General features: G+C 44.9%; 1 protein-coding gene across 2 annotated transcripts; it reads left to right on the top strand.

The window, feature by feature from the left end:
• The first annotated feature begins 3,596 nt into the window (after nt 1-3,596).
• On the top strand, nt 3,597-10,459 carry FCRLA (Fc receptor like A). 2 transcript variants are annotated; one of them, XM_080825192.1, is made up of 6 exons: nt 3,607-3,728; nt 6,809-6,861; nt 7,113-7,268; nt 8,046-8,312; nt 8,783-9,067; nt 10,107-10,456. In XM_080825192.1, exons 1-6 carry the CDS (start codon nt 3,646-3,648, stop codon nt 10,403-10,405), a joined length of 1,143 nt encoding a protein of 380 aa, XP_080681318.1. In that variant the 5' UTR covers nt 3,607-3,645; the 3' UTR covers nt 10,406-10,456. The 2 variants fall into 2 exon arrangements, with proteins under 2 accessions (XP_080681317.1, XP_080681318.1); XM_080825191.1 differs by lacking the exon at nt 6,809-6,861 and having other exon boundaries at nt 3,597-3,747; nt 10,107-10,459.
• The last annotated feature ends 499 nt before the right edge of the window (nt 10,460-10,958 follow it).

The raw sequence follows: 10,958 nt of genomic DNA on the forward strand, positions 1-10,958 counted from the left end.
AATATTACGAATGTATTTAATACCTCTGAGCTGGACACTTAAAAATGGTTAATATGTCAATTGTTATGTATATTTTATGACAATAAAAATTATAGCAATCCACACATAATACATACTTACAGAAATAACTTAAAAATAAAAATAAAAAAGTGAAGCGTACACCTTCACTTCTAGAGGCAGCCAGTTTACTGTTGTTTGCTCAGTAAAAATGAAAGCTGGTAAGTCCTGGGGTGATAACTACAGCGTGGTGACTCAAGTTAATATTGCTGGATTGTATATTTGAAAGCTGATAAGAGAGTAGATCTTAAAAGTCCTCAACACAAGAAAAAAATGTGTAACTATGTGTGGTGAGGGATGTTAATTAAAGTTGTGGTAGTCATTCTGCGACATATAAATACTGAATAATGATGTTGTACACCTGAAACTAATATAATGTTATATGTCAATTATATCTCCCTATAAATAAATAAATAAATAAGCCGTTGTGTATGCAACAGCTGGTATATAATATCCATGGTAGCTTTATTTATTTTATTTAGGGCTAAAATATATATATATATATATATATATATATATATATATATATATGCCATCAAGCCAGAAAAGGACATGGAGGAAACCCAAACACATTGCCAAGCGAAACTAGTGAATCTGAAAAAGTTACGCACTGTATAATTCCAACTCTGTGACATTCTGGAAAAGGCAAAATTATAGAGATGGTGAAAAGACTGGTGGTTACCAGGGTTTAGGATGAATATCAGAGCACAGAGTGGTTAAGGCAGTGAAAATACCATACATGATACTATGATAATGGGTATTTGTCACTATGCATTTGTCCAAACCCTAGAGTGTAAACACCAAGAATAAACCCAAATGTAAGCTCTGGATTTTGAGTGATGATAATGTGTCCATGTAGGTTCACCAACTGTAACAAATGTACCACTCTTGGGAGAATGTTGGCAATGACAGAGGTTGTGGGTGTGTAGGGGCAAGGGGTACATGGGCACTGTCTACACCTTCCCCTCAATTTAAATTGAATCTAAAACTACTCTTTTTTTTTTTAAAGAGAGAGGCAAGCCAAGAAACAGACTTTTTTTTTTAAATTTATTTATTTGACAGACAGAGATCACAAGTAGGCAGAGAGGCAGACAGAGAGAGAGGGGGAAGCAGGCTCCCTGCTGAGCAGAGAGCCCGATGTGGGGCTCGATCCCAGGACCTTGGGATCACAACCCGAGCCAAAGGCAGAGGCTTTAACCCACTGAGCCACCCAGGTGCCCCTCTAAAACTACTCTTAACTGTGAATCTAAAATCTAAAACCGTGAATCTAAAACTATTCTTAAAAGAGAAATCTACGCTTTAAAAATTGTGTTTAAATGTCCTAAACACACACACACACACACACACACACACACACCCTTAACCTGAAGGATGGCAGATAAGGAATTAAGGACCAAGCAAAAGGCTAATAAAATAAATTCACAAGAAAAAAGAAGAAAGCAAGTCTCAGAACATTAAATATAATATGATTCTATTTATTAAAAGTTCAAAAGTACTAAATTTTGCAACTATAAAATAATGGGCGCAATAAACACAAGACCAGAGTTGTGAATGATTATCACAGGGAAGGAGAATGTCATCAGAAGGGACCCACACTGTATATCCAAGATAATGGTATCACTCTATTTCTTCAACTAGGTGAGTACAAAACTGCATATTGCACCATTATTCTTTAAACCTTCACATCTTTTATGAGTATCTTTACTCAATTAAAAACAAAGGAAAAATAAGCATCAGCCCACTAGTGACAAGCCAGGTGCAACTAGGAATGGTAACAGCCATTAACCCATGGTGTTGGGATGGGGTGAAATCAAGGACTTGTCCCATCTCCCCATGAGAATTCTGGGATGATCTTGAAGGCAGAGCTGACTCAGTGAACTGGATTTCTGTCTTCATAAGCACATAGCAAGACCCAAGGTTGCCTTTTTCTCCTACTCTAAATAGTTCATTGATCAGGCTTCAAGTGAGTAAAATTTCCCAGAGCCTTAGTAGGAATTTAAGTGTGAAGAATATGATAGCTTCACCCCATGTCTTCAGAGGCCCTTTTGCTTCTCATATTGAGATCTTGTGAGTTGATGCAGGTGGTATGGAAGAGGGTTTCGATGCAGGTATGATAGTGTGGGTGGCGTGAGAAGGGAAAGATTTTTGTGGTTGGTTTAGAAGCCCCTTGAAGACCTATCTAACCTTGAGACTCTGTTCTAGGGAGTATTGGGAGTGGAGGTCCATATAAACACATTTCATTTTCTTAATTTTGGTCAGGTCTGGCCAAGAATTTTCTTCCTCTTCTGAGGCTGCTGGGTCTTTCACATCACGTCAGCTGCAAGGCTTACTGCCTCACTGACTCTCCCCACGCCCATATTCAACCCCCAATGGATTCCCTGGGGCCACCTGCACAAAAATATATGCCTCTCTGATAATGGAAAATTTATTCTAAGCACTTATTTTAGATAGAGAAATATCCGTTCTCTCATGCTCATGTTGCTAATATGTCTGCTCTGATCTGTGGTTTTTGCACAGTTGAAGGGTCATGCTGGCCCTCCCTCTGGCTTCAAGCAGGACTGCATTTCTCCCATTTCTGATGACTTGTTTCATCTCAGGGTGAGTATTGTGAATGGGGAGGGTTAAGGAGTGTCGTCCCTGGGACAAGAGGTATGAGCCTTGCCATTAAGGAGGACTCGATCCAACAGCAAACATTCAAGGCAGGACAACAGTCCCCATAAGGCCACCTGGAGCCACAGAGAGATGCTATAGCCTCCATATCACCCTTATTCCTGAGTCTCCTTAGGTTTCTCCAGCTATCAGATGCCTCCTGTCTCTAATTTCCCCAGGATCAGTGGCTCAAGCTTTGGCCCTGAGCCTGAGCCCTGGGCTTACTGCTGTGTCCACTGGAAGTCAATTTTCTTCTTTCCTCTCCTCTTTCCCAGGGGATTCTCCCTGCCTCATACTCAGATTTCCTCTGAGGCTGAATAGCCTTAATCTTGCTGCAGAAATGGAGAGCTAAGACATGAGAATAGAGAAATTTGCGTACAAATTTGTGTGGGCTTTGGATGGTTGGAGCGCCCAAGGGACTAATCTGATATCTGATCGGGTGCCATTACCAACCTACTTCCCCCTCTGACAGTCTGGTCACTAGAAACACGGAAGCCTTGGAGCAAGATAGGGCGGGACGTGAATTCTCATCGTTGCTCTCCCAGTGAATTTCCGTGTTGCCTTCAAGCAGTTTCCTCCCTCTTGTCCCCAGCTGGTTCACAAGTGAAATGAAGGGCTGTTGCACTGGCTCTTCCCAGGGTGTCATGAAGTCCAGAAGGATATCAGACAGTTGTGTGCTTGGGAAGTTCTCTGAGCTCTGTGGGGGAGTTCTTGAACAACTGAGAGTGCTGATACTTCATCCACAGCCCTAAGGGTGTAGATGATGCTGGGGCCAACCTAGCCAAATCTGACTGGTGAAAGCCAATCACAAAGTTGAAAATAGGCCCCAGATGCAAGGAGATGAGACAGTTAGATTACTTCCTCTTTTCTAATTTGAGAGGTTTCGTGTTGATGAAAATCAGTGTGTTAGAGGCTGCAGAAGACCTAAACAGAGTCACCATGAAGCTGGGCTGTGTCCTCACAGCTGGGGTCCTCAACTTTTCTCCTACCATGCTCTGGGCAGTACAGATGCTACTGGGTAAGTGATATGTTTGAACGTTGGTGTGGGACTGGAGATATGCCTGACTTTGATCAGTGGAAAGATATGTGGACTGACTTTGGCCCAAAGAAGCAATGTGCAGGTGGGAAATGAAGGATAGGTATTAGAAAGACTGGTGTGCTGGATTGAATGGTTCTTTTTGAATATAAAAATCTTCAAGCCTTTTCCATTCTTAAAGTGTCCTTGACTGTGATACCCTATTGAGCTACCATCTCAACCCTTTTCCTTCCTTTTCTCAAATTTCTTGAAAGAGTAGTTTGCACTTGCTTTCTGCACTTCCTCACTTCTCACTCATACCTCAGTGCTCCCAGTCTGGCTTCCACTGGACACAGTTTTGCCTAGGGTGCAATGACTTCCATAGTGACTGCGCCATTGCCCACCCTTTAGTTCTTCTGCTGCTGGACTTCTCTGCTGCATTGGGCAGTGTTGGTCATTTATTCTTTCTCGGCATTCTCTGCTTGCCTGACTTCCACATGCCATTTTCTCTTTGCATTCCATGTATGAGTCTTTGTCCACATGCCATTTTCTCCTTGCCCTCCGTGTACCTGTCTTTGTCTCTTTGGTGGCTTCTATTCTCTTCCCCTTATAGGCTGGTGTTTTCTACTGTTGCATTTCTGCCTCCTTACCCTACACTCTTTACACAATCTCCTTAGTGAGTTCATTTACCTGTATCATTTTTACCGCTTCAGCTATCTACTTGAGAGTCCAAAGTCATATCACCAATCCTAATCATGCTTTTGAGTTTCACAAAGATCCAACTTTGCACAAGACATATGTAGCTGCATGTTTCACAGGTTTCTCAGTCCAATATTACTAGAGCTGTCCTCTTGGCCCCTACCTCTCCCTAATTTCATCTTTCACTGTGTCTGTCTCAGTTCATAACACCCACCCAGGCATGGAGGCTAAAAACTTGGGAGAACACCTAGACTCCTCCCTCTTCATCCTCTGCATATGATCAATCAGCAAGTTTGGCAAAGTGTATCTTCTAAACTGTTCTCAGAGACAGAACTAATAGGATGCTAGGAAAAGCCCTCATCATTGCGGACTTTGGATAGTCCAGTAACTTCCTGACTAACCTCCATCCATGTCTCAGCCTTGTGCCCTTGAAATGGATTCTGCGCTCTGCAGCCAATGCACACAAGGCCCACCATCGCCTGGTTCCTATTTAACCCTTCAGCCTCTGATGTTATCCTGGAGGCCTGTATATTACGCTGTAATAAACCCCAACCGGCTCGTATTTATCCACTCACACACCACGTTCTTCCCTACCTCCAAGCTGCACTCAAACTCCTACCTCAACTTGAAATGAACTCTTTCCATGGCCCCATTCCCTCTCACTCACAAACTTGAAGGCATCCCCTGAAGATTCTGCATCGGTGCCATCTTCCAGGGAAGCTCCTTGAACCCTTCTTTCTGCCCCAGTGGCTGCCTGTTGCATGTCTTTGTTATTACCTTCCTCCTCATGAAATCATCTCCTCGTATGACCTTGCTGTCCACTAAACTGAGTTATTTGTAGACAGGGACAGTGCTTTTTGTTTTTGCTTTTGTTTTTTAACCTTATCAAATTTATGTTTGAATTTTTAGCATCTGCTTTGTCCCTGACCAAAAAAAATTGGTGAATCCTTTTATTGAAGTAGAAAAAGGACTGGGTGACTGTATGAAGACACAGCACTGCTATTGTGGCAAGAACTCCAGACGCTCTGGTTTCATGCTGTTCTTCTTCTATTAACTAGCTCTATGTCACCTTGGAAAATTCACTTTTTATATCTCTAATTCCATTTTCTTTTTTGAAAAAGATTTTATCTATTTGAGAGAGAGAGTGAGTGAGCGCAAGCTGGGGTCGGGGAGGTATAGCAGGAGAGGGAGAAGCAGACTCCCCACTGAGCAGAGAGCCTGATGCAGGTCTCAGTCCCAGAGCCCTGGGATCATGACCTGAGCTGAAGGCAGATGCTTCACCAACTGAGCCACCCAGGTGCCCCTCTAATTCCATTTTCTTATTCATAAAATGAGCCTAATACCTACCACATAATTTACTGAGTGAAAGTGCCTGGCAACCCACAAGTTCATTTTCAAAACGGAGTGGAGGCTGAGTCTAGTTGAATGATAGCAGAGGAACTGAAAAAGGTAGCAGCGGGGTGGCGAGGGGAGCTGAAGCAGGATCTAAAGAAAACACCTGGTACTGATGCAGTGAGAATTAGGAAGTGGAAAAGGACCTTGCTAGGGGAAGTTACAGGGTCGAAGAAGAGTTTTGGGCTTTCAGGAGTGGAATAAAGGCAAGTCGGTCAGGAAAGAATGGAGTGAAGGATTGAGTGTATGGGAATGGTTATGGGGCCAGAAGAAGGGGAGAGGGATTAAGGGACAAGAAGCAGGAATGAAAATGGGAAGAATGGAAATTACCTTGCTTGAGTCAACCATGGAGCAAAGAGATAGATGGAGGAGAAGCAGTGAGAAGTTTCAACCTGGAAGGAAAGAAAGAATTGTTCCACAGTTACCAGTACGACTGGGAACAGAGGTTTGGAGCAGAGAGAAGGACATTGGAAGGGCTCTACAGCTGCCATGGAAAGTTTAAGGGACAGTGGGCATCAAGGTAGAGATAGCTGAAAAATGAAGACCTGAAAGGAGGGAGCAAGGGAGGAGGAGACACCACTAGGTCCTGAAAACTCATTGGTAGATAATATATTCATGGATGAAGAGCCAAGGGCATTTTGAGAGAATGAAAATCTGGAAGGAAACCCCCAAGGAAGGTCTGAGACCTACAGCTGATCAAGTCTAAACAGTGAAGTGAAGAAAACACTGATTTTGGACTCAGACAACCTTTCTTTCTTGCTCCATTCCCTACTCCTTTTGAAATTTGGGGTAAGTTATTGAACTATTCTAAGCCTGTTTCTCTTAACTTTATAAAATGGGGCATGAAATCACATACCTAGAAAGCTTGTCAAGACTAAGTAAAATCATGTGTACAAGTGTCTCATGGTGTGTGGTGTACATTAAACACCTCCCAGTAAGTGTTAAAATCTGATCATCTGCCTTTCCCTTGTGTACTGTGCCTGCCTGCTCTGGGGTCATCATTGCCTTTGGCCTCTGTTTTCCTGTGCCAGCAGCTGGATGTCATGCTGGTGAGTTCACGTTCTGCCATTCTCTCCCTGCCCTCTTCCTCATACCACAGTCCATTCACCGAAAACCCTGGAAAGCCAGTGAATCAAGTTAAAAGTACTGGGTCAAGAGACCCGTATGGGTTTTGGCATCTTCCCCTTTTCATTCTAAAAAGGATGATTCCCCTGGAGATTCCCTTGTGGAGGGTAGTCTTCTGTCTTCTTCCTCCAAGTCAAAACATTGTTTTCTGGTTCTCAAACCATGCCCTCCTCAGCTGCCGGCTTTGAGATGCTGCAATGTGAAGGACCGGTCAGGACCCAGGAGGACAGCAGTTGCGATTCCCAGGAGGACTTCACAGCCCCAAGGGAAGTTGACTTCCAGGTCAAGGGCTACACTTTCAGTAAACCCTTCCATCTGATTGTGTCTTACGGTGAGGTCTCGGGAAATACAGGCCTTCTCTTTCTCCCATTTCCCAAACCTGCCTGTTTAGCCCACCAACCCACTCAGGAAGTTGCCCCTAGGAAACTGGCCATGGGATGAGATACAGTACCTACCCCCGCCCCCCCCCCGCCCACTTATCAATGGAGGATATGTTCCGAAACCCCCGGTGGACGCCTGAAACTGCAGAGAGTACCAAAGCCTAAATATACTGTTCTTTCTATACATACATACCTATGATAAAATATAAATTAGGCACAGTAAGAGATCAGTAAGAGATTAGAAACAATGCCTAATAATAGAATAGTTATAATAATGTACGATGGTGAAAGTTATAAGAATGGTCTCTCCCTCTCTCAAAATACCTTATTGTACTAATACCTACCTATCTTGTGATGATGTGAGATGATAAAATGCCTACTTGATAAGGCAAGGGAGGGGAATGACTAGGCCTTGTGATGCTGTGTTAGGCTACTATTGATCTTCTGATGATATATCAGAAGGAGGATCATTTGCTTCTGGACTGCAGTTGACCATGGAAAACAAAACTGTGGATGAAGGGGACTACTGTGCCTTCCTCGCCATATTCAGCCCACGAAAGCCAGGGTTGCCTCAGTCTTAGTCCTTAAAGAAGTTGTTCTTCTTTCCCAACTAAGGGCAAGAATTACCCGGACTCTCAGAGAAAGCTTAGGGGGGAGTCTATGTGGGTAGCACGGGGAACTCCCAAGGAAGGCAATGGGTCACACTCAACTCTTGCTTTGGGCCACAGACTGGCTGATCCTCCAAGGTCCAGTCAGCCCTATATTTGAAGGAGACCCACTGATTCTACGCTGCCAGGCCTGGCAAGACTGGCCATTGACCCAAGTGACCTTCTACCGAGATGGCTCAGCAATGGGTCCTCCTGGACCCAAGAGGGAACTCTCCATTGCCGTGGTACGAGAGGCTGACAGCGGGCACTATCACTGCAGTGGCATCTTCAGAAGCCCTGGTCCTGGGAGCCCAGAAACAGCATCTCCTGTGGCCATCAAGGTCCAAGGTGAGAGTTGAAGGGAATGTCATTATGGCAAGAGCAGGTGGAGAGACACAGAGGGACCAAGACTGTCTGTCACTGGAGGTGGCAAGATCACTGAAGGCTAAGGAAAAGGTTGCTGGCAAATGCCCAAGCTGGGTTTCAGGAGGGACAGCATCTCAGTATTACGTTCTCAAGTCATTCAGCCCTCTCCAAGTCCAGTATGCTTCCCACAGCTCTGTCCTACAGATCCATGCTTCCCAGTGTTCACTGATTGGGCATCTGGACTATTGTCAGATTTGTCCATCTCTGGGTCTTTCCTAATCTTGTTTAGTTGAAGAGAGAGAAGATTTGAAAGGCTCAGATCCTGCTTTGCTAAGAGTGTTTATTACTGATGGAAATAGTGGGAAGAAACTGTGGCTGGGTTCTTTGCCTGGCATGGGTCCACCAGAATGTATGATGGCTGAGCTCTTCTTTCTCACCTCTCTCTCCCTCAGAACTATTTCCAGTCCCACTTCTCAGAGCCACCCCCTCAGCTGAGCCTCAAGAGGGAGACCCGGTGACCCTGAGCTGTCAGACAAAACTGCCCCTGCAGAGGTCAACCGCCCGCCTCTTCTACTCCTTCTATAAGGACAGCAGGATAGTGCGTGACAGAGGCCTCTCCCCAGAACTACAGATCCCCATAGCTTCAGAGGCACACTCTGGGTCCTACTGGTGTGAGGCAGCCACTGAGGACAACCAAGTTTGGAAACAGAGCTCCAAGCTGGAGATCCGGGTGCAGGGTAAGTTAGTGCGTGTTTGTCAGATGTGTATGAAAAGTGAGGGAAAAGATTGAACCCATGAGCTTGGGTTTGGTAAAAGTAGGTTAAGAAGGACACAGAGGAGTCAGGAACAATAAGCCAGAGTCCCTGGGGATGGAAGAGGACGTAGATAGGGAACTTCTTTCTCAGACCACGGTGCACAACTTACCAAACCAAGACCTGAGCCAGCTCCACAGCTGCTGCTCCATAGACCTCCTGTTCCCTACATGAACTCTGGGAATCCACAGGAATATAGTATCTAGAATGAAGATGAGGTAGTCGGGAGTTTATGTTCAGTTCAGGGACCCCCAATTAAAAAGGCTGCACTTGGGGCACCTAGGTGGCTCAGCGGGTTAAGCCTCTGCCTTCAGCTCAGGTCATGATCCCGGGGTCCTGGGATCGAGCCCCGCATCGGGCTCTCTGCTCAGTGGGGAGCCTGCTTCCTCCTCTCTCTCTGCCTGCCTCTCTGCTTACTCGTGATCTCTGTCTCTCAAATAAATAAATAAAATTTAAAAAAAAAAAAAGGCTGCACTTGACCTGAAATAATATATCCAGAGGAGGTGGTAACCAGGGCAATGAGGGGGCTTGAAGCCATGTCATAAGAAAAATAATGGAGGGAGCAGAAGATACTCATCTTGAAGAGGAGGTGACCCAAGGGGCCAGTGGAGGTGTCCTCAAAACCCTGAAGGCTGGCACAAAGATGAGGAATTACAGTAATGTCATATACAGTGAAGATGTTGACCTAGAACCAATTACCACATCCACACTGTCCAGAATTAGGTTCCACCTTGATAGAGTAAGAATTGGCTGAGATCTATAGCCCTGTAATGACGAAGCCTCATCACTAAAGATTTTCAAACTGAGGTAGCCAAGCTTCAGATTCAAATTTTGACCACGAGGGAGTCTTCAGCTCTCTGCTGCAGCCACTTTCAGAAAACAAGAAAGATTGACCACGAATATGAGGTTAGGACCAGAGTCAGACTTCACTCTGATAATATGTGCCTCTTACCCCAAAATGCAGGTCCCTCCAGCTTGGCTGCACCCCCCACCTTGAATCCAGCTCCTCAGAAATCAGCTGTTCCAGAACCTACTCCAGCGGCCTCCCCTGGACCTCAGCCTTCACTGTCCACCCCTTTGAAGGATCCAGGCTTCTCCACTCCTGCACAGGTGCCAGATCCCCATCTGTATCACCAGATGGGCATTCTTCTCAAACAAATGCAGGATATGAGAGCCCTCCTTGGTCACCTGGTCACAGAACTGAGGAACTTATCTGCCCTCCTGAAGCTTGAGACCACAAAGGGTTCTGCCAAATATGAGTAAATAATTCACTTGCAGTGTTTCTCAACTACTCCCAATAAATTTGACTTTTTCTACTTTTCCTCTTTCTGTCCTTTACACACACATAAATAGTCTTACAAATTGCCCAGTATTTTGTTAGAGTAACAGAGATAGGTGAGTATAAATAAATGTGCACAGAGTGATCCTCAGAATTTAGCCATAATTGTATATTCGCTCATAACATGATATAGGTCCTGATCTCTGTAGACCAGGAGTTACCTTCCTTTGCCCAGACCAGAATCTGGTGACTGAAAGAAAATCAGTGAGATGGATTTAATGCAACAGTTTCAATTGGAGGCAATCCCCCACCCCCACCAAAGGGGACATTTGGCAATGCCTAGAGACATGTTTGGTCTTCATGTTGTCGGGGTAGTGCAATCGGCATCCAGTGAGTAGAAGCCAAAGGTGCTGCTAACCGTCAGATAACACACTGGACAGCCCCCACAGCAGAAGATTATCTGGCCCAAAGTGGTCAGTAGTGCTGAGATTAAGAAACTTCAGCCTTGTGGAAGCTAGGTGTTAGACTCTGGGGTGG

The sequence above is a fragment of the Martes martes genome (genome assembly GCF_963455335.1).
Source record: "Martes martes genome assembly, chromosome: 15".
Lineage (NCBI taxonomy): Eukaryota > Metazoa > Chordata > Mammalia > Carnivora > Mustelidae > Martes > Martes martes.